We start from the raw sequence: 23,089 nt of genomic DNA, 5'->3' as shown, positions 1-23,089 counted from the left end.
TCCTCCCCTTCCCCACCCCTGGGCTGGGGTGGGAAAAGTCCCCACGGAGACGAGCAGGGGATGGCGTAGAGTTTCAGAGTGCATCTCCCGGCTGGGCTTGCGGTATTGATAAATGACACAAAGCCACACTGGGGGGGGGGGAGATGAGAGAAGAGAAGGCGAAGGGGAGCAACGGGCAATTAAGAGGGGGCTTCCCTTGGGCCATGATATGGGAGGGGGAGAGAGGAGTGGGGAGGGGCTGCAGGAAAGAAATAAGGGGTTATGATGCCCCCATTTTGCTCTGGGTAAGCAGGAGGTGGAGGGAGTGGGGGGGAACCCTTTTCCTTGACCAAAGATTAGGGATCATGACTTGCAGGGACACAGTGACCCCAAAGAGGGCCAGACCCCCTAAGATACGCCAGGAGGGGTCTCCTCCACCAGCAGGAAGAGAGGAATCTGAAGCAGGTGGGGAAGGGGAGGGGGTCTTCTGAATATTGACCGGAGCTCTGCCGTTGCTGTTCCAGGGACCTTTTAACTCTCCCCACGACATCCCCTTGGCAGCGGAAGCTGAGATGCCCCCCACCCCCACTGGAAAGGGGTCTAGCCAAGCAGCGGAGGGGAGAGAGAGCCACAGGGCACCCACTGGGCAGGAGAGAGGGAGATGTGGAAGACTCCCCAGGAGAGGAAAGGGGGAGCCCCCACCACCACTTGTTCACTGATGGAAGTCCTGCGGGGGTCCCGTGGGAGGGGCTGGGCAGGCTCCAGACGGTTTTCCATTTCAGCGGAGTGAAGTGCTGAGGAGGGGGCTTCGGTTGCCTTCAGCAGAAGAGAGCTGGGGGTGCAGGAGGGAACAGCCAGCTGGCCCTTTGGGGAGGCTCTCTGGCCCACTTCCTAGCACCCCCCTCAGTGTCCCCATCTAGCAGCCCCAGAGGACCAGCTGGCAGAGGAGAGGCGAAGAGGCTGCCTCAGGTAATCTCACCTGGCTCAGGTGGCCTCCAGGCATTTTGCAGCCAGAACTGCAAGGCCTCCTGCTGCCCCCTTCTGCCCATGGGGGGGGGGGGGCTGTTCTCCACTTCCTTATCCCCCCTCAAATCATCACCAAGGACCATGGAAGGAAAGTCGTCTCTGCTGGGGGGGGGAGTCAGGAAGTGCTGGAGCTGCACTTGCAGGTTCTGGGGTGGGGGCCTAAGGAAGCCACAGAGGTCTGGAGCAGCAGCTGGCTGAGGTCCTGAAATGCTCCCTGGGGCGTGATGGCCCTTTGATGGCCTTCTTCCTCCTCTCCCTCCCTCCGCCATGAAACACCCAGAAGCCCATCCATCAAGGGCCCCCTCCCCTTCGGCCGGGCTAATTGTAACTAATGGCTGCCCCAGTGATGGGAGATGGCCTGGCAGGGAAGCAGAACCTCTGGAATGCGGAAATCGTTACCAAGTCCTTAGGCGAAGGGGGGAAGCAATTAGGAAGGACGGGGGGGGGGGGGGGGCGGACGGACATCTGTCCTCTGCAGCTGGGGAAGCGGGAGAGCGGCTGGAGGGGCCGGCCTGGGAATGACAGTCCAGGCAGAAGGAGGAGACCTCTTGATGCCGGAGGTTTCCTCCGGTGCCTTCAGAAATGGACCCCCCCCCCTCAGACCATGCCTGGCTCCAGCAAGAACCCCCCCCCCACTGACCGGCTGCCCAAACATCGGTCCAGGTCTTCTGGCTGCATTCCTCCCCCACTCCCCACTCCCCCGATGGCTGATCTTGGTGGGAGGTCCCGTCTGCCCTTCTCGCAAGGGACCCTTTGCACAGGGGAGGGGTCCCAGCCCTTCATTCAGACCACCCCCTGCAAACGGTCCGGCGTGGAGGCATCTGGCCCCAAAGGATGGGCCTGAGGTGGACAGGTGCCCAGGATACTTTGGGGTCCCGGGTGAGGCCAGCCAGAGGGACCCTGGCACATAGACACGCTCAAGACCGAGACGTACCAAGGTGGGATGTTTATTTTTGTAACTAAAACAAAAAAGAGAGAGGCTATAAATGCGGCTGGGGAGCCTCACCTGCAGGGCTAAGCTCAACTGGCACGGAGTCTTCGGATGCCAGGCAGGTTGGCATAGCCTGGGGTGGCCAAGGGTCTCTGCTGCCCCCTGGTGGAGGCCGAAGCAACTGGTTGTAGCCCTCAGCTGCATCCCCTTTCCGTTCCCCCCCCCTCCGTCAATCCCGGCCCCTCCCTTCACAGCAGCAGCCTCTGAGAGACCCCCACTCCTCTCAGGGGACCCCAACAAGAGGGGAAAAGGGGGGACATGTTTACCAAAAGGGGACTTGGCTGACTGGCACGGCTGCCCCCTCCTGTGAGGGCAGGGTTGGGAGCTGTTCCGGGTGCTGAGTTCTAGCAATACTTACAGCCCTCCCCCCCCCCCATTTGTGTGTATCTTTCCTCCCACAGGCCCTTGGAAAGCCCCCTCCCTCAATTCCTGCTCTTGTCCGCCCACCCGGCGTCAACCAGAGCTTCTTAAAATACTGGGGAGGTGCAGGGCCTTAACTGGGATAAATCCCATGGTTTACGTCTTGGGGGGGCGAATGGGGGTGATCTCTGCTTCCCCTTTGCCTTTGGGGAGGGGGCTCCAGACACCCCTGGTTTCCCCTTTGGTTAGCTGCGAGGAAGTTTGGCCAAAGTAGGGAAGATTTCATTCCGAGGATCAAGGCAACGTTTTGGGTCTCCCAGGGCTAGTTTTGAGACAGGATGGGCGGCCCAAACGTCCAGCCCCTCCACCGTCCATGGGATGGGGGAGGGGCGCTGTATCCCACCCCCCACCCACCCCCGGTGCTTCCTGGGCCACCCCAAATCTTGCGCTCCGGCTGCTGAGCTGCTTCCAGGCGAGAGAGTTTGCATCTTCCAAACATTTGGGCTTTCTTGCCAAACAAATTTGCTCTTTTTCCCCCTGCTGTTGTTGCTGCCTCTCTCCCTTCGGCTTCCTCGTCCAGGCTTCCTGAAGGCGCCAGCTGATCCGGCCCCTTCCTGCCTCGCTGTCCCCCCTCCTCTCCCGCTGCATGTTTGCTCTCCTCTCGCACTCGGCCACCCAACGCAGCCTGGGAAGTCCCTGAAGGGCCGGGATGCCCCTCTCGCAACGGCTTCGGCCTCTGGCTGGACAAGGGGATCTCCCGGGCCAGGAGCAGTGAGGACAGGCAGCCCACCGCCAGCGCCCCCTCCCCCACCCCTGCCTTTGGGTGGATCCACCAAGGGAGCTGAAGGAGGTAAGATTTTTGGGGGGTGAACCTGGGGACTGCAATGCCCGGGCACAGAGCTCAGCTGCCAACCAGAGTGCCCGCTTGGAAGGGAGCATCTGGCTGGACTGCCCTTGCCTTGGCCACCCACCAGGAGACTGTCCTCCCCACAGCAGACAGAGCCGGAGGTTTTGGTACGTTAGGTAGAATAACCTCCCTTTCCCTCGGTGAAGGTGTCCTTGTCCCCAAAGACTCTGGGGGTCTTTTAGCCCGGATGTGGCCCACCCGGAGGCTCCCTTGGGCCCCGGCCCACTTCGGGGTCTCTGCTGGGAGCCCCAGGACTCTCCCAAAGGGCTGCTTGTTTGAATGGGTGACAGTGTTGTCCGTGTGAAAGGGGCCTCCGTGTGCCCAAAAGGGACGGACGGAGGAGCCAACTGAGGGCAGGTGAGAAGCTTGGGCACCCCTGGAGCTGCACCCTGAAGCCCTTCCATCTTTCTTAGCCCCCTCCCCTCCCTGGGAAAAACTTGGCCTCCTCCCGCCGGTCCTAGCAAAGAGCTCCCATCCCCCACTGGGCTGGGTGGGGTCGAGGAGGTCCTGGGTTCAATTCCCTCCAGCGACCATTCCTCATCCACTGAACATTCAGCCGCTTCACAGTTGTGGCGAAGGATCAGTTTGACGTGCCGTCTAAAAATGCCCAGTGAGGTCACCAGGAAGGCTTATCTCCGGGCAGCAGCTCTCTTAGGAAAAACCACAAGCCCTGACTCGCCAGGGGGAAGCTGTGCCCGATCCCTCCGGAGACCAAGCAGGACTCAGCCTTGAGGGAGGGACCTGCTTCCCCCAGGGATCACTGGGGGGGGGGCTGCAAAGAGCGGGAGGGAGGGGGTGTTTTAGGTTGTTTCGGCCGAGGACTAGGAGAGGTGAACTTGGCTAAGTCACAAAGTTATCTGACCGAAGGGGATGCTCTCAGGCAAAAGGTCTCAATCTGCTCCCTTTGCCAGCCCGTTTCTGGGATTCTCCCCATTGCAAGCCCCACGCTGGCAGAGGAGCCCCGAGTGACCCCTGGAGAGCAGAGGTCCAGCGCGCCTTTCAAGCCTCGCCCGGCCACCTTTGGCTGACATCCCTCCTTGCTCCTTTCTGATAAACAGGAAGCCGGACGGGAGTCCGATGAGGCTTTGGGGGTGTAAACAGGAGCTTTCTATCTGTGGGGCAGGAAAGAGGGGAGGGAGGGAGGGAGGGAGGAGCAAGGAGGACACTTCCCCCCCCCTCCTGCCTCCAGAACAGGGGCTGGCACCGCTGCGGCATTTGGGGAGAAGGGGGGGCTTTTAAATGGGTATCACAGCCATTGTTCTGCTCCCCTTTGGGGACGGGGACTCGTCTGGAGACCCTCTGGGGTGCCCATTCCAAGCTGCACCCTGAGGCACCGGAGATGCCCTGCCTGCCTGCCTGCCTCTCCCGCCAGGCCTGCCCTGCCTGTGCTTGGCAGGCACCCTTTTCCTGCCAATCTGCTGCCTCTTTCCTCTCCTGCTCTGGCTTGAATGCCCAGGCGGCTCTCTCGGGATGGAGTCATGGGCACCGGCTGGGCCAGGCATCGAGGCAGCTAAGGAGGGGACGAAGAGGCCCCGGGAAACCCCACCCTCCAGGCTCTTCCCAGGGCCTTGAACTCAGGGCTGGAGCCCCCTCTTCTGGGGGGGGGGGGCAGAGCAGGCCCAATCCCCTCTCTGCCAGGCCTGAGGTTGCAGAGGGGCCCATGGGGAGCCCTGCCCCTCCCACTGTGGTGGCTCCCCATGGGTGCCTTGTTTCCGAAGCACTTGAGACTCGGGAGAGTCCCCCATCCCTCTGGCCAAACAGGCCCCATCCATGTTGTGGTGAGGAGGAGGGGAGCCCAGGGTGGGCTCTTGCAGCCCCCAAGACATCCCTTTGTCTTCCGAGAAGTCTCTCCTGCCATCGAGTCCGTGCTGGCTTCCCCTCTTCCCACGCAGGGATCTTCAGGGCTGCAGCTTTAACTCAAGCCAGCTTTGCTCCGGCCTCTCCTTGTTCCCTCCCACCCCCGCAGGCCCCCACCAGCCGTGCAGGGGCTCAGCACAGGCCCCACAGCCAAGCTTCCCAGCTGCAGATCGATGCTCGTTGTCCGTGTGTTTGGGGGGGGGACAGCCCCCCAGTTCCCCTTCTCTCTCTTCTGAAATCCCAGCTGTTAGATCTGGGCAACGAGAGACAGACTGCGGACACGACGTGACTTAACAGCTCTTTATTAGTAATAGTAGTGATCCAGCTTACTCTGTGGTCGGAGGGTTCCCCTTTTATAGGGATGAGGCACGCCCATTGACCAATCAGAGGAATACCTGTTTCCCGCTGTAGGAGCGGACCTGAGGGAAGACTTATCCCGATATATGCTAATATCTAACACCCCTCCCCTCCTAGATGGGACGTTGCGGTAGGTGACATAGTCCTTTAGGTAGGTGGGTGTTTGTCTTGCTCGGGAGGAACGTCGGAGTTCAGGTTGTGTTGAAGTACTTGCAGGATTGGTTTCCTGTTGGGTTGAAGTAGTTGCAGGATCGGGTGCTTTTTCTGTTTCTGGAGGTCTTGCGTTTTCGATGCTCTTTTCCCTGGTATCTTGTTCGGCTGCGATGACGGGGGTTTGCTCAGCGGCTGTGATGACGGGGGGTTGCTCAGCTGCGTGCGTGATGTCCTGTCCCCCGCTTAGCTCGCCGGTGTCGTCGTTTCCTGGGATGAAGTTTCCCTGCGGTTGTCTTTCTGTGGACAGGAAACTTTCGCCCTCATCCCTTAAGTTGGAGTGTGCTAGGCGACCTCGAAGCTGATCGATGTGCCTTCTCCAATTCCGCCCATCTTCAAGCTCTAACAAATACGATCGAGGGCCCATGATGCCAATGACCCTTGCCGGTATCCACAATGTCCCCCCTGTGTAATTTTGAGCATAAACAGTGTCTCCTTCTCTAAAAGATCTGACCTTACTTGTAGAGTCTGGGGGAGCCGAGGTAGAATAATTCGGGTGGAGCCTGTCCAGGTGAGATCGTAGGCGGCGACCCATTAGTAGTTCAGCGGGGCTTCTACCCGTCGTTGCGCTCGGGGTAATGTGTTGAATGAGGAGGTAATGGTCAATGCGTGTTTGCCAATCCCCCGGGCCCATCCTGGCGAGGGCCTCTTTCGCGAACCGCACCATTCTTTCTGCCTGACCATTGGACGCTGGATGGAATGGCGCGATGAGGGCGTGTCTGATTCCCAACCCTGCTAAAAATGTTTCGAACTGCATGGCCGTGAATTGGGGCCCGTTGTCCGATACTAACAGATCTGGTAGACCATGGGTGGCGAAAAGCCGCCTAAGAACCTTTATAACTGCCTCTGCCGTGGTTGATGTCATTAGGACTACATCCAACCATTTAGAATAAGCATCTACAACTATGAGGAAGGTTTGACCCTGGAATGGCCCTGCAAAATCAATATGAATGCGTGACCAGGGTGCCTTGGGTTTCTCCCATTCTGTGGCGGGCGCTTCCGGGGGTGCTGGTCTCGACTCCTGGCATGGATCGCAAGTGGCCACCCACTCCTCTATTTCTTTGTCCATATTGGGCCACCACACATAACTTCTCGCTAACGCTTTCATTCTCACGATCCCCGGATGCCCCATATGTAAAGCATTCAATACCTTTTTTCGTAGCGCAAAAGGAATAACAACTCGATCCCCCCACAACAAACATCCCTGTAACACGGAGAGTTCGTCCCGTTTAGACCAAAACATTTTGAATTCCGGGCCCACATTTCCCTTTGGCCACCCCCTCCATACCCAAGTTTGCACTTGTTTTATTAAATTGTCCTTCGAGGAGAACCTTGCAACGTCGTAAGAAGAAACCGGTCCCGAATCCAAACAGTCAATGAGCAATACCGGTACTTCTGGAGTGGGGTCTGGCAAAATGTCTGGTAATGGGCAATGGCTGAGCGCATCTGCGTGCCCTAGAGTGGAGCCCGGTCGATGAATTAACTTGTAAGAGTACGCAGCCAGGAAAACAGTCCACCTGGTCATACGTGGAGAAAGGGAGACCGGAGTGGGGCGATTTCCCGCCAAAAGTCCTAACAGCGGTTTGTGATCAGTAATGAGTTCAAAATCGCGGCCGTAGAGGTATTCATGGAAACGTTTCACACCTGCAACGGCAGCCAATGCTTCTCTGTCCATTTGGCTGTAGTTCCTTTCGGCCGATGAAAGAGTTCTGGAGTAGAAAGCAATGGGTGCTTCTTTCCCGTCGGGCATCCTGTGGCTGAGGACTGCTCCAACCCCGAACGGCGATGCGTCGCAGGTCAATACCAGCGGGAGGGTCTGACTGTATTGTACAAGTAGTGAGTCAGTGGTGAGCAGGCGCTTTACCCCGGCGAATGCTGCAGCTTCTGCTCGTCCCCATCTCCATGGTGCGTTCCTCTGGAGTAGACGGTGTAGTGGCTCAGCAACGGTCGCCTTCTGTCTCAGAAAAACGCTGTAGAAATTAAGTAGTCCGAGGAAGGCCTGCAACTCGGTTTGATTTCGTGGTGTGGGGGCGTCCTGGATCGCCTTAATTTTCTTTTCAGTGGGGTGAATTCCCTGACCATCAATTCTATAACCCAGGAATTCTACGCTAGGCACGTTAATTTGGCATTTTTCTTTTTTCAGGCGGAGACCCTTCTCTCTGATTCTGGCCAAAACCGATCTGACTCTTTTGTTTAGTTGCTCCTCGTTTGCAGCGGACACCAAGATATCGTCAAAATATGGGACGACTCCCGGTATCCCTTGCAACAGTCGTTCCATGACGCTCTGGAACAATCCTGGAGCAATACTTACGCCGAATTGTAGCCGGTTGCATTTAAACGCTCCTCTGTGCGTCACTATAGTCTGGGCCTCCGCTGTGGCGCTATCTACTGGCAGTTGCTGGTAAGCTTGTGCCATATCTAATTTAGCGAAAACTTTTCCTGGCCCCAATGAGTGCAATAGGTGCTGTACTACGGGCACCGGATATGCGCTCTGTTGTAGCGCGACATTAATTGTGCATTTATAGTCTGCGCACAAGCGGACTGATCCGTCTGACTTAACTGGGGTCACGATAGGTGTCTCCCAACGCGCGTGATCTACCGGCTCCAGGATTCCTTGTTCCACTAACTTATCTATCTCTTTATCTATTTTTGGGCGGAGTGCAAAAGGCACTCGTCTCGGTTTAAGCCGGATTGGCGCCACATTTGGATCTAAATTGAACGATATTGGTTTGCCCACATACTTACCAAGACCGGAGCTGAACACATCCTCGAACTCCTTAAAGATCTTTTCAGCGCTGCTGTTTCTCACGGCGTTGATTCCGGTGACTTCTAATCCCAGGGCTTCAAACCAATCAAGCCCCAGGAGGTTCTGCAATGGCGCGCTGGAGATGGTCACGGGCAGCTGGGCTTCGATGTCCTTAAACTGGATGTGGAATGTGCCTTGGCCCACGATGGGGACTTGGTTCCCCTGGTAGTCTCGTAGCAGGACGTCAGGAGCGCGCAGTTGGCTCTTTCTGAGGCTGGGAATGGCCTGTTTCATGGATGCCCATGAAATGATCGTCAGGGTTGATCCTGTGTCAACCTCCAGCTCGCAGGGTGAGCCCTCCAAGAGGACTGTGACTTTCAGCCTTTTGGGCCGCTTAGGGCGGACCTGATGTATCGTGGTGAGATACGTTCGCAACTCCTCTCTCTGGGTCAACTCTATCTCATCGTCTATATCCTGAAAATACTCTCGTTGAGCGTCTTGGTAGAACGCTCTTTCGGCTCTCTGTGTGAATTCTCTCTGGGGATACGCTCGCTCACTTTCTTGTGAGTAATCTCTCTGGGAATACGCTCGTTCAGCTCTTTGGGGAGTTTCTCTCTGGGTAAACACTTGTGGATTTTTCTCTGGGCGCCCTTTTTGATTTCGCCAAGCCCCTGGGTTGGGCTTCTGTTGGCGGTACATGGGTGGCTGCCGTGAGGCAGGGACTCCGCTCCGGCACACTCGTGCGATGTGCCCAAGTTTGTTGCAGTGCGAACAAACAACGTTCCTGAACCTGCAAGTAGACCTGGGGTGATTCCCTCCGCAGCTTGCGCAGGGCGGCAAACGGGATCCGGGTTTCCCCCCAGGCCTCCAGTGACTGCTCTGCATTAGGTGACTGTCCTCGAACTCGGGATCCACGTAGTCGGGGCTTGCGTCTTCGTAGTGGACTCTGGTTTGTCTCGGTGCTGGCTGGGTTTCGTTGACCCTTCGTTGTATGGTCACTGCTGATTTCTCCGCTGATTCCGACGCTCTTGCTTTGTTCAATGCTGACTGTAGGGTTAGATTCGGGTTGGCTAACAGTTTCTTTTGCAACGAAATGTCTCTTACCCCACAGATGAATTGCTCTAAGATATGCTCTTCCAAATCCCTGTATTCACAGTGGGCTGCTATTCTTCGTAGAGCTGCAACAAATTGGTTAATGGATTCTCCCGCCTTTTGAGTCCTCATGTTGAACTCTTTGCGGCTGACATGGCGGGACGGTTTTGGCGCGTAATGTGTTTCCAAGGCTTGTTTCAGCGTCGCCCATGGTACTGCTTGTATTGGAGTAGGCGCGGTGAGGTCTCTGGCCGTATTGAAGACTTCCTTTCCGCAGTAGCCGAGGAAGATATTTTTCTTTCTTGCATCGGTGATCCCCGTGTACTCATTTGCTTCGAGGAAACACTCGAAGCGAATCATGAAGGCTTCCCATTCGTCGGTTGCTGGGTCGAAAGGAGCGGGGGGAGCATGCATCGCCATCTTCTCAGTTTGAATTTGCCGCGCTGCGGTGATCTGAGATGGCTGCCGGAATTTCTGCCGAATTCCTGGGCTGGATCAAATCCGGAGATTCTTGAAGTAGCGTTCTTCGTCCTATCTGTCTCTCAATCCCATCCTCGTCGCCAATGTTAGATCTGGGCAACGAGAGACAGACTGCGGACACGACGTGACTTAACAGCTCTTTATTAGTAATAGTAGTGATCCAGCTTACTCTGTGGTCGGAGGGTTCCCCTTTTATAGGGATGAGGCACGCCCATTGACCAATCAGAGGAATACCTGTTTCCCGCTGTAGGAGCGGACCTGAGGGAAGACTTATCCCGATATATGCTAATATCTAACACCAGCCATTCATGTTAGCCCACCCAGATCTTCCTTCCTCTGTCGGGAGTTCAGCATCCCCTTCATCCTTCCCCAGTTTTATCCTGCCTGCAGAAATGGAGAGCAGTGGGAATCGGGCACATTTGCACGGACATCTCTGTGCAATTACACACAGGCGGCCGGAAAAGCAACCGACTCTGCACACACTGTTGTAGTAGTTCTGGTCGTAGTAAGCCTTTGCTTCCCTCGGCACCAGCCGCGTCTTCTGGCAGACTCTTTTTCGGCCTCCTTCTTGAGGTTAGGCGGCATGGTGGTCCTCCTTTCTGCCTGCCCCACACATGCAGGGCCAGTGCCGGGATGTCCTGCCTTGCAAAGGGGAGATCAGCTCCGTTTCCCACCCTCTCCAGCTGCAGAGCCCCAGGGTCACTTCCTGTTTGCAGGCCGGCCGAGGACCAGCGTCTCCCTCCCGCTCCCTCCCTCCCTCCTTCTCTTTCTCTCCCTCTCTCTCCTTCTCTCTCCTTCTCCCTCTCTTTCTTTCCCTCTCTTTCTCTCCCTCTCTCCTTCTATCTATCTCTCTTTCTTTCTCTCTTTCTTTCTCTCCCTCCCTCCCTCTCCAGAGGAGCTCCATCCAGGGACTGGCAGGGGGGCAAAGGGAGCCCCACCTGTTTTGGGAGTGGGGCTGGGTCCTGGCAACGTGGAAGAGAGTGAGCTGGGGGCTTTTACCAAGCGAGCTTCGCGTAGCTCCAGCTGTGAGAGGGACACCCAGGCTAGGAAAGTTAGAACTGGATTCCTTCCTGGTCAGAAGACTTCACAGGGGCTGGATCTGGGGAGTGGGGGGGGGGCGCCCCTGCCTGCCTTTTGCAGAAGGGCCCTGGAGCCTAGCCGGCTTGCAAAGAGCTGCGTGGGCTGCCTGCACGGCCCCCACAGGCTCCCCAAGACTTGGAGAAGCCTCCAAAGGGCCTGGCCTGTCTTGGGTTGCTGTCCAAGTGGCCCTCCCCTCCCCAGGGACTCCCCTCCTTCCAGCTTTGCAAGCAATGGGGAGGGGGCTCTCCTCCTCCTCTGCATGTTCCTGGAGACACGGGAGGTCTGCGGACTGGATGGGCGGGAAGGCCGAGCGAACTGGGGCCCCCTTGGCTCCTCTTGGCGAAGGAGGTGGGTGGCTGGCCAGGTGGTGGGTCTCCACGGATGGCAGGATTTGGCTTTTGCCAGCTTCCGGGTGCCAGAGAGTCCCTCAACCCTGGCCTCTGGTTCTGCCCTGGGAATGGTGATTGGGCAGAGATGTGCTTTCAGGCATTCGGGTGCAGATTTTGGGAGTGGTGCAGAAGAGCGAGTCCCCTCCCCTCCCCAACCCATGTTTCCCCCCCTCCTTTCGGGGCTCCTGGGAGACGCAGCCCACGGCAGTAGGAGGGGCCCCCGAACAGCCAGGAAGGGGTTGCAAAACTTTGCTGCCTCAGCAAAGGGGACGAAGGGAATTGGACCGAGTGGATGGAGGCTGCTGCTCTGCCCTGTTGCCAAAGGGGGGAGAGGGGGGGGAGCACGTCCAGAGAGGGGCGGAGGCTTAACTCCTTCACTGCCAGCAGTGGGAACTGAGCTTTGGTAACAGGAGCTTATTTGGCTCCATCCAAGCGCATAAAGTTTTCCTATGTGGAAAACCACCGGCAGCCTCAAGCCGTGAGAAACTGCCCGGGGTCAGTGGTCAGGCCTGGGCTTAGGAAAAAAGATTCCATAGTTGCAGAATTAAGTTTGTGGCAGGCGGAGAGGGGGCTTAAAATCGCAGTGGCCGCCTCCGAGAGCCAAGATGGTCTTCCAGCTTTGGTTTCCAGCTGAAACGATATTCTCCATATCTCTAAGCTGGGACTTTGGAGCTGAAGGAAGAGGAAGAAGAAGACGGGAAATCTGGTTCTCTGTTTTCTGCCACAGCTCAGGTCTTCCGCAGCGCCTGGATGAAGGCTTCATCCAGGCCCCTCGAGCGTCTCCAGGCCTCACAGGCAATGCCTTGTGAGTCGCTCGGCTTCTGGCCAGCGCCAGCCAGGTGCGGGGTTGGACTAGATGACCTGCAAGGTCCCTTCCAACTCTGTTAACCCCACCCACCCACCCACCTTTCCTTCTCTGCTCCTCCACGCTTGTTGGACAGCTCCTTTCCAACATCAAGCCTCTTTCTGGGCGGGGCTGTTTTTCTGAGACAGTTCCAAGGACAGGACCGTTTGGGGTCTCCATGCTGCTCCCTCCACCGCGAGAGCCCCGGCTCTGCCTGCTTCCTGCCTTCGCACGGGCCTCCCTGTGTTTGTGGACATTGTGCGGGAAAGGTGCCACAAGGGAGGGAGGGAGCGGGGAGGGGAGGGCAAAGTTAGGTGGTGTGAATCCATAATGGCTTCACAATCGCCATAAACCCCTTTTGGGTCCCTCCGTCTCAGGATGATGGCTTATCGTTACTCCCTGCTGGTGCTGTGGCTGCAGCTGGATCGGGCCCTGTCGCTCAGCTCCAGCGACCCCAACGTCTGCAGCTACTGGGAAAGGTGAGACCCCTCGCAAGGCAGGCAGGCAAAGATGGTGGACTCGGTGTATCCCCTCCCCATTTCTTTAGGAAGAGGCCATTTCTCCAAAAATATTTTTTGGGGAAGTCCTCCTTTCCCCATCTCTCCCCTCGTCCTGGGCATGTCAGCCCCCTGCATTTGAGTGGTGGGAGAGCAATGGCCGAGCCCCTTCCCCCCAATTCAAGCTGCCCTCGTTCCCCCCCCCCCAGTTTCACCACCGTCTCCAAGGAGTCCTTCGTGCAGCCCTTCATCCAGGAGTCCCAGGAGCCCTGCAAAAGCCCAGCGTGGCTTCGGACGAAGGGCTGCCCTCAGTACAGGTGAGCACGGAGCCCCCCCACCTGAACTCCCCCCATTGACGAGGGGGGAAGCCGCGGCTAGGCTGTGGCACGGAGTCCCGGTCTCTCCCAGCGGCCTCTTCTCTCGGCGCTTTCAGAGTCCTGTACAAGACGGCCTACCGACAAGGCGTCAAAGTCGACTATCGGAGGCGCCATCACTGCTGCCAGGGGTTCTACGAGAGCAGCGACACCTGTGTCCGTAAGCCCACCCCTCCATGGTGATCCCCCCCCACTGAGCCGCTGCGGAAGGGGACGGTCTGCACACTAACAGCCTCAGGAAGCCAAGCAGGGCCAGGCCTGGGAAGGGAGGGGATGGGAGACCAGCAGGAGATCCCCCGGGGCCAGAGAGCAGACTGGGACGTATTGAAAGATCCTGGAAGCTGCTTCTGCTTCTGCTTCCCATCCCTGGGGTTGAGCCTCTAATTCCCCGCTTGGCCCCTGCAGTCCTGGGGGAAGCAGTTCCGCAGGTCAGGCAGGGACTGGCAGGCGATGCGCTCTTTCTGCCCTCTTGGCTGCAGCGCGGTGTGCCCGGGAGTGTGTGCACGGCCGGTGTGTGGCTCCAGACCAGTGCCAGTGCGAGCAAGGCTGGAGGGGCACAGACTGCTCCAGTGGTGAGTCACCCCCTTCGAGCCAGTCCTCGGGGCTCAGAGTTCAGGAAGAAAGGCCTGGGGCCATGGGGGGGGAGGGGGGCTGGACCGCAAAGAGCATCAGGAAATGGAGCAGCCTCGGGGCAGATTCCCCTTGGCGAGACCTGCTCATTCAGGGCACTTGACTGGGGCAGATTCGGAGTGAGGGGGCACCGAGCCCTCTGGCCTTCCCGGGATGGCAGCCAATGATCCTGGAAGCAGGTTGGATCAAGGCCCCAGGAGACCCTCTTTTCTCCGCCCCAGAGTGCAGCGACCGATCCTGGGGGCCCAACTGCCAAAGCCCCTGCACCTGCGTGAACGGAGGTGGCTGTGACCCCCTGACCGGGGTCTGCACTTGCCCCCCTGGCTACCTTGGGCAGGAGTGCCAAGAGCCCTGTGCCACGGGGACCTATGGCCAAGGATGCCAGCTGGATTGCCATTGCCAGAACGGAGCGGGCTGCAACCACGTGGACGGCGCCTGCCTCTGCTCTCCCGGCTATGCCGGGCCACAGTGAGTGGAGGGGAAGGCAGGGCAGAAATGCTGAGCCGGGGCATTTGGGGGAGGGGGCAGAACGAGGGGCTGGCAGGAGAGACCTGAGGGCATCAGAGCAACACCGCTGGTGAGTTTTTCAGCACCAGAAATTGCAGGAGAGAGACTAACTGCCCTCCCTGGAATAGCTTCACCTACCTTGGACTAGAGGCACTTCAGGGATCCCATTTAGAGAAACTTAAGTCTTCTCCAGCTGGGTGGGTGAAATCTTTTGGGGGGGGGGTCCAGAGGGGCTGTTCCGACTATCCCTAATGGACAGCCCAGCAGGCCTGGGGGCAGAATGGGTCTCTGAGAGGTCCATTTCCTCCTGAAGTGGACCACAATGAGCTTGGTATAAGTGGGCACAAGCTGGTGTGAGCCTATCCTGTGGACTGCCCTCCCTCTCTCTTCCAGCTGCGAGATCCTCTGCCCCAACAGCACCCACGGAGTCCAGTGCCCAGCCTACTGCCCCTGCCAGAACGGGGGTGTCTGCCATCCCTCCTCCTCCAGCAAATGTGCCTGCCCTCCTGGATGGATGGTAGGTGGGCAGGGACAGGGAGATGCCCCCCCCCCAACCTCTGAACCAGAAGCCTCCTCCAATCCCTTGCAGAGGGGCTGCGAACTCCCCCCTCCCCCATTCTTTGGGATCAATTCTACCTTCCTATTTATGGGAAGAGAGACAGACGGAATGGAGGAAGGGTTGTTTGGCAACACTGTTCCATGTGACAAAATCTCCTTCCCATTTGGGCCCATGTTGTTGGTTGACTCTCCCCCCCCCCCCCCCGGGCAGTTTCTGACTGTTTCCCTCCACAGGGCGACATCTGCTCCACCCGGTGCCCCATTGGGCGCTTCGGTTCCAGCTGCCAGGAAGAGTGCCGGTGCCACAATGGAGGCCAGTGCAACCCTGTTTCGGGGCAGTGCCGGTGTGCTCCGGGCTACCTGGGAGAGGAGTGAGTAGCCCCTCCGCAGGGCAGGGGGGCTTTGGGGGCCTTGTCAGTCCTCGTGATGGTCTTTCACAGGCCGCCAGCCTGCTGAGGATGGCAGGCGTCTCGTTTCTGATTCTCCGTAAGGAAGTGACCCAATTCCACTTCTCAAGGGCCTTGGATCCAGTCCACCTGGAACCAGTTCAAAGGAGGTTCACCAAGATCTTCAGGAAATAGGCACTACGATAAGGGAGAACCTGGGACATTTCACACTCACAACAGAGCTGAGGTCATCTAACATCAGAAAGTCCCACAAGGGAACAACGCCTGTTTCAAGGACAAAAAAGGCGCATTCCTCTGACAAACGTCCTAACAATGGCTGCAGCTTGAGTAGGAAACCATTTCCCACAGAGATGAAGGGCCCTCCTTCACTGGACCTGTGTAACACATCTGTTTCGGAGATCAGCTCCGCAGCCTTCAAGGGGAGGCTTCTCCTCCCACCAAACTGACCTCCTGTCTTTAGCTGTGCCAGCCACCCGGTGCCTGGCATGATGCCCCGTGGCCACCCGCGGCAGTTTCTGCCTGGCTGCGGTTGTCATTGTCCGGGCCCTCTTCCCCGGGAGTGTCACGCCCGTCTGCCAAGGCCAATCGCCCCATCTCTGCTACAAGTAGCAATGGCCCTTTATAAACCCCGTCAGCCTCCATGCAGGAATCCCCTTGCCAATTAGGTTGGCTGCGCTTGGCAGACGACTCCGTGTTTCCCCCTAAACTGCAAGAGGAAGGAAACTCTGCTGCTGCTGTCCAGGAATTGCGAACAATGGGGAAGGTGGAGGGAGACGCTCCTGGGGAAGGTTGAAGCGGCCACTCCAACTCTGAGGAGGATGTGGAAGAGCTGAGGAGAGCACTTAAGGCTCTCCTAAAGGTTGTGCAACATGCTTGGCAGCCACGTCTTGCAGAGGATTCCCTGCAGATCTGTGGTGGAATGTAGACCAGAGTTGCGGGAGGGAGGGGCTGCTTCCCAGAGGCCAAAGAGAGGGCAGAGCTTGGAATCTCTGGTAGGCAGGAAGAGGGCGAAGGTGGACCCTCCCTAGCAGTTCACAGGGCATCTCGATAGCTATGTGCATCGTTGCTTTAGTCCAGCAAGATTCTGTCTGTAAGCAAACAGCTATAAAGAACTACTCAGAAGTGACTCTGCGTGTTCTTCTTGGTTCCTTGGGCCTGGCATGTCAAGTGGTGGTGGGGGGCTTGGGACAGAAGTCCCCCACCCATCCAACCCCATTTTACGGGTTGTGTTGACACAAGCCATGCTCTCGGACTGGCATTCTAGGCCAGCACTGCGGTTGACCGATGTTGGCAGATGTTGTACCTACCGTATTTTCTGTTCTCCACCCTCCTGCTCCTCCCCAAGATGCCGCGAGAAGTGTCCCATCGGCAAATACGGCCAGGACTGCCACGAGACCTGCGACTGCACCAACGGAGGCCACTGTTTCCACATCAGCGGGGGCTGCTTGTGTGAAGCCGGGTTCTATGGCAGCCACTGTGAGGAGCGGAAGTGTCTCCCCGGCCTGTACGGCCTCAGCTGCCAGTTTCCTTGTCTCTGCGACCCTCAGCATACGCAGAGGTCAGTCGGGAGGCCCCCTTGTTTCCCTGGGGCCCTTGTCCAGCCTGACAGTGGATGGGATAGATTGGAGTGGTCCCAGTAGGGAAACTAGGTTCCTCGAGATAAGCCCACTGGGCGGGCCTCGTTTCTCGGCTTCTCCCCACAGCTGTCACCCCATCTCTGGGGAATGCGCCTGCAAGGCAGGGTGGGCCGGCCTGTACTGCAATGAGACATGTCCCCATGGATCCCACGGCCTCCGATGCCAGGATCCCTGCCTGTGCCTGAACGGGGGCACTTGTGATGGGGAGACGGGGCGCTGCAACTGCTCACCGGGCTACACCGTGAGTATCTCTGGGAGTCTGGAGGGGGGCATTTTCTGGGGCTCAGCTGCATCCCCTGACTGCTTTTACCTTGGGCAGGACAAGCACTGCTCCAGCCCCTGCCCGGACGACACTTTTGGGGTGAACTGCTCTCAGGAGTGCAGCTGCCGTAACGCCTTGGGCTGTTCTCCCGTGGAGGGGACCTGTTTCTGCAAGGAAGGTAGGATGTCTCTGGGATGGGTGAGACCCTGGGAGGCGGGCAAAGCGATGCCGCCTGGGGAACAGACAGATAAAAGATGCCTGAGCCCGCAGCTGCATAATGGGCAGAGAAAGAGGCTCAGGAGGGACACCCCCCCCGTAGCTTCCTGGGAGAGTTCTACTTTCAGATTCCGTTACTGGAGCTTCACCGTAAGGTTGAATGAGCTCACCTGGCTGTGCCCCTGTGTGGTCTACCTGGGAAGGTGGGCCATCCATGAGCTGCTGGGATGGGAGATACCTTCCTTTGTGAGTCCCAACTGCTTGTGCCAGAGGAGGAGCGTGCACAGGATGCAGAACTCACACCCGCCGCTGCCCACGAGGTCTCCTGTGAATCTCCCCCCCCCCCTGTCTCTTCTCCTTCCCTCCAGGCTGGCAGGGAGTGGACTGCTCTGCCCACTGCTCTTCAGGCACCTGGGGGGCCGGTTGCAACCAAACCTGCCTCTGTGCCAACGGAGCAACCTGTGATCCCATCGACGGAGGATGTACCTGCGTGGCTGGGTGGCAAGGCAGGCGATGCACACAGCCATGCCCGGTAAGAGGGCAAAGAGCTTGGGAGTTGGGTGTACAGACCTTGAAGGACGTGCCTGTGGGTTTCCCCCGAGGGCAGCGTCCCTAGGGAAGAAGAGGTCCTGGGTGGTGACTGTGACCAGGCCTTCAGTGGGGAAGTCAGAATAGAACATGGGAGCTGGAAGGGACCTGTGAGGTCTTCTAGTCAAGCAGGAGATGAACAGCAATCAGTCCACTGGGAGTAATGGTGGTGGGGGCTCTTCCTTCTTTCACCCGTCATCCTGCCCAGGGCTGGTTCTACGGCCTGGGATGCAGTCGGAAGTGTTCCTGTGAAAATGCCGCTGGCTGTGACCCCGTCTCCGGACGATGCCGCTGCCTGCCTGGATGGAAAGGTCAGGAGGGGGCTGGGTGGGTGGGCTGAGGCAGGGCTGGGGGGGCTACGATCCCATCTGCTGAAAGAGGCCCTGCAGCTGCATGGAGACGACCACTGCCCTGGGACTCTCTCCTTCCCCCCAGGAACCCGTTGCAGCCAGCTCTGTGCGGAGGGGCTGTGGGGGGAGCAGTGCCGCCAGCTGTGCTCCTGCAAGAATGGGGCCAGCTGTTCCCCCAAGGATGGCATCTGCGAGTGCGCCCCAGGCTTCCGGGGGCCCACCTGCCAGCGGCGTAAGTGAACTCCTCTGGGGCAGCAGAATCCCCCCCTCCTCTGCAGACCCCAGGCCTCCATTTGCACTGCTGTGGGGGGAGACAGGCAGAGGAAAAGCAGCCCGCTTGCCAATTGCAGTCCCCCCCCTCCGCCAAAACGCCTCTGAAGTGACAGTCTTGGCTGTTAAGGGCAAAAAATGGAAATCCAGCTGGTCTCTCCCTTCCTCGGAGCCATGCTGTCCCTGCCCACAGACTGACCTCAATCCCCTTCCCCTCTTCGCCATCCCTGCCCCAAATGCAGCCTGCCAACCGGGCCGTTACGGCAAGAAGTGCTCCGTGCCCTGCAAGTGTGCCAATCACTCCATCTGCCACCCCGTGGATGGCTCCTGCGACTGTCCGCCTGGCTGGACGGGAAGCGATTGCGCGAGACGTGAGTCCGATGGGCAGAAAGCCCAGCTCAAGAAATCCAACGATGCCCCTCTTCCGGGGTGGGGGGAGGGGGTCCTGGAATGGGCTGCCTCCCACTGGGCCCCTTGGCCAGGACTGGGCCTCCTCTGGGGGTGTCCATTTTCTGGGTTGGTGCCATCCGTGAATGCAGCACATCCAACGTTTTTTGCAGGCTGCACTTCCGGCTTCTTTGGAAACAATTGCACCTCCCGATGCCACTGCCAGCACGGGGCCCTCTGTGACCCAGGCACAGGGTCCTGCTCGTGCCCCTCAGGCTACACTGGTGCCCACTGTGAGACCAGTAAGCATGGCATCCTGTCCTCTCTTCTCCCACCTCTTTGGGGCCCTGGGCACAGGAATGGACAAAGTGAAAATAACCAAGAATTGGAATGCCCTGCTCTTTCTTTCTTTCTTCTTTCTTTCTTCTTTTCTCTTCCTTTTTCTCCTGTCTCTTCCTGGAGGAGAGATTGACAAGGACTCTCCATCCTCAAAGAGGGGTTATGCCAGGGGGAGTGCCAGGGTCCCCTCTGCAGCCGAAATTAACTTCTGGGAGCTTTGCCCATCCAGAGAAGGGCCTCCAAGCTTGGCCACTTTCAGACTTGTGGACTTCAACCCCCAGGACCAGCTGAGGAATTCTGGGAGTTGAAGTCCCCAAGTCTTAAAGTTGCTATGTTTGGAGACCCCTGACCCAGAGGGCACAGGTGCGATCAGGATGGTCTCCGGACAGGTGGGACTGACCCTTGGCTCCTGTGTCCGAACTGCTGTCTTCCTCAATTAACCGATTCACAGGCCGCCCCGATCACCCCCTCACCGTGGTTCCCGCTTCGCCAGCCGCCAACAGCCCCTCCTTGGGGGCCGTGATTGGCATCGTCATCCTGGCGGCTCTGCTGGTAGCCGTGCTGGTGCTTTTCTTCTGCTACCAGCGGTGTCAGAAGGAGGAAGAGAAGCGCCATGCCTCCGTGGCCTACACCACAGGGAGGACGGACAGTTCGGAGTACGTCGTCCCGGGTGAGCTGGGGCTGGGCACGGGAGGGGGGTCGGGACCAAGTTAAAAGAGGAGAGGCGACCACAGTGTGCCAACCTCTGTGCCTGGGTTGACACGAGTGCGAATCACGGGGCCTTTCCTAGAACGCTAACTCAAGCCAGCGGCTCTTCTCTTTCCAGATGTGCCCCCCAATTACACCCATTATTATTCGAACCCCAGTTACCACACCCTCTCGCCCTGCTCCCCCATCCCGAGCAGCTCCGATCAGCCTGGCAAGGTGAGGCTCCCTGCTCCACCCCCAGCGACCCTCTTCTCCCCTTGAGAAAAGACCCAGCTCTGCTTGATAATGGGGGGGGGGTGTCCCTCCATGACCATGAAGAGGCGGGTGGGGGGAGGCAGGAGTTGGCGTCCAAGGGGCTCCCATACCAGAGCTGCTCCTTTCTTACCCTGGAATCAGCACTCCCTAAGAATTCAAAGCTTCAGGCTTTTTCCTTCTGCTGGGGGTCCTCGGTTTATGCCAGTTGGAGGCCATGATTTCCTTGGAATGAGTGCCCCCCCCGCCCCCTTTCTATGGGGCTGCTCTGCCTGACTCAGAGGCTTCTCCTGCAGCCCTTCCTCTCCCAACGTTTTCTCCCACCCACAGGGTCTCGAGCGGGACTGGCCAGGGCTGTATGGGGCCGACTGCAACGCCACTCTGCCCAGCGACTGGAAGCACCTCCAGAGGAGCCCGGCCCAGGGTGAGTGCTTGCAGGTCCTCCTCTGACGGGGAGGGGGGGCATCCCTGAAGCATCCCACCTCCTCACCCATAACCCTCGGCCCCAGTCACTGCTCTCCTGCAGCCCCCGAAGTGCTCGGCACGTGGCAGCTGAGCTGGTGTGGATTCTGAGCCCCTTCCTGGCAGACACAAATGCCCCCCCCCCCCCCAAAGAGATTATCCAGAGCCGCCTCGACCCCACAAAAGGAGAGTTTGCGTGGAGAAGCTCAGCTGCTGCTCCTTGGGCACCTCACCCCCTCCCCAACCCCTTAAACCCCACTTAATTGGACAACCGCCTCGTCCGCAGGGGGAAGCTACCTGGACCGGAGCTGCAGCTACACGGATGGCCTGGGGAAATACCGCTGCCAAGGTAAGGGGTGACGAAGGGGGACTTGGCAGAGAACAGCGTCTGGGGAGGGGGTCAAACGCTGCAGCTGGTGTGGTGCGAGGGCCCTGCTTTGTTGCTTGGGGACCTACTTGGTCCCCTGAAACAAGCCAGGATATCCTCCGGCATTGCCCCTGTGCCCCCCCCCCCCGTCCCCAGAGAAGTTGGGCTGAGCCTTGCAGGAGGCAGCAAATGCCACGGCTGCCCTCTGCCCTCTTTCCTCCCCAGTGCACGCCAAGGAGGCGCCCTGGGGCCGCAGCGACAGCTCCCTCAGCACCGAGAACCCTTACGCCACCATCAAGGACTGTCCTGGGCCTACGGGGAAGGGGCCGGAGGGCAGCTACATGGAGATGAAGTCTCCCCCCTCCTGCAAGCGGGAGAAGTCCTACGCGGAGATCAGCCTCTTCGAGGAGCCCTCCGCCAGCTGTGAGGCCAAGGACAAGGAAGGCACAGGTGAGGGGGGGGGGGTGGAATAAAGGCTGGGTGCCCCCCACTCGCTTTGCGGCCATGAGTGGCCTCCCCACCTAGAAGCGAAGCCTCCCTCTGAGGGTCAAGGTTCTTTTATTGCCTTTCTGGTCTCTTTCCAAAAGGTAAACTCCCTCAGTTCCCCCGACCCCTCCGAGGTTACAGTGCAAGAGAGGCTAACGGCCACCGGCTTAAAACAATCGTATTCATCATCATAAAACTGCCCGTCTTTGGGGTCTTTGAAGAAACCTGGGTGGACGAGAGGGAGGGTGAAGGCTGCCAAGTGATGGGGGGGGGGTGTTTGAAGGGGGAAATCTTTTTGGGGGGGCTTCAGAGGGGGCCCTTTTCATGCAGCCAAAGCAACTTTGGGGGACAAAAGGAGGAGGTGTCCAGTTGGCACCCAGGACTTCTTCTTCCCATTAAATGGGGGAGGGGGAGAATGTGGCAGCCCTGCAGAATCGCAGGCCTCCTTCCCTGCCTACCTGACCCCCTCGGGGCCACCAGAGCAGCCCTCCTGCACCCAGGGCCCCCCTCAATGCCAGGGTGGGTCAGTGTGAATGAGGGGTCAGGAACAGCAGGGTTGGGTCAGGGAGTGTGGCGCTCCATCTGCCCTCCTCCTCTCTCTTATTCTCCTCTCCCCCTTTTAGCCGCAGCGGAAGGCGTCTTGCAGGCGACTCCAGCCGTGCCCCCCAACCACTATGACTCCCCCAAAAACAGCCACATCCCCAGCCACTATGATGTGCCCCCCGTCCGGCACTACCCGCCGTCCCCTCCCCTCCGAAGGCAAGCCCGGTGAGGCTTCCGCCCGCTCGCTGCTGCCTCTCCCGCACTGTCCACCTGCGAAGGACGGAGAGCCAGGATGACCGGCTCATTCTGGCCAAGATGAAGAATGGAAAGGGGAGGAGCCTCCAGGGAGAGAGCAGCCTGGCCAGACTTTGGGGAGCAAACCTCGGCCTGGACTCTGCCCCTCCCCCTCCCCCCGTTTCTCCCTGCAGGAAAAGCTACGAGGGGCAGGGAGGGGCATCGAAGACAAAAGACCCCCAAGTGAGAGAGCTGCAGCTTCCTTCTGGCTGCATCTGGGGCTGGTTTGGGAGCTTCCCTCCCCCAGGCCCACCGGCCTCTCGGACTTCCCACCATTGGCATTCAGTCAAGGGGACCCAGAGGTCTGAGCGGGCTGTCTCCCATGGCACCCTCTTGGGGGCAGAGTTAAGCCAGGAGGGTCCCTGTCACTTGGCTGGCCAAAGAGAGCAGCTGGAGGAGGGGCATCACCAAGGGGGCTTCTGCTGTTTGGGGTCCCTTCCACAGCTTAATAAAAACTTTGGGCTCTTTCTCCTTCTCCGCCTCACTTCTGAAAACTGCCCCCCTCCCCAACCTGGCAGCCTGGCGAGGGAAGGCGAGAGTGAGCCCATCTGGCTGCTGGTCCTGAGATACCTTGCCCACACCCAGGCAGATGGATTTCATGCCCAGGTGCCCATCAGCCTCTGCCCACCCCACCCAG

General features: G+C 58.7%; 1 protein-coding gene across 3 annotated transcripts; it reads left to right on the top strand.

Annotated features, from left to right (window-relative positions):
* Window positions 1-3,075: 3,075 nt before the first annotated feature.
* On the top strand, window positions 3,076-23,064 carry PEAR1 (platelet endothelial aggregation receptor 1). Of its 3 annotated transcripts, none has more exons than XM_081968620.1 (22): window positions 3,076-3,206; window positions 12,696-12,797; window positions 13,025-13,132; window positions 13,249-13,349; window positions 13,669-13,761; window positions 14,041-14,287; window positions 14,720-14,843; window positions 15,119-15,255; window positions 16,637-16,849; window positions 16,995-17,169; window positions 17,248-17,368; window positions 17,775-17,938; window positions 18,203-18,305; window positions 18,430-18,576; window positions 18,857-18,985; window positions 19,175-19,303; window positions 19,792-20,010; window positions 20,167-20,264; window positions 20,631-20,724; window positions 21,049-21,111; window positions 21,355-21,579; window positions 22,239-23,062. In XM_081968620.1, exons 2-22 carry the CDS (start codon window positions 12,697-12,699, stop codon window positions 22,385-22,387), a joined length of 2,940 nt encoding a protein of 979 aa, XP_081824746.1. In that variant the 5' UTR covers window positions 3,076-3,206; window position 12,696; the 3' UTR covers window positions 22,388-23,062. The 3 variants fall into 3 exon arrangements, with proteins under 3 accessions (XP_081824746.1, XP_081824745.1, XP_081824747.1); XM_081968619.1 differs by lacking the exon at window positions 3,076-3,206 and adding an exon at window positions 12,409-12,587; XM_081968621.1 differs by lacking the exons at window positions 3,076-3,206; window positions 19,175-19,303 and adding an exon at window positions 12,409-12,587 and having other exon boundaries at window positions 22,239-23,064.
* Window positions 23,065-23,089: the final 25 nt, after the last annotated feature.

The sequence above is a fragment of the Natrix helvetica genome (assembly GCF_964273705.1).
Source record: "Natrix helvetica genome assembly, chromosome: 16".
Lineage (NCBI taxonomy): Eukaryota > Metazoa > Chordata > Lepidosauria > Squamata > Natricidae > Natrix > Natrix helvetica.
Note: the sequence above shows the minus strand (reverse complement) of the source record. Positions and strands in the feature narration are given on the sequence as shown.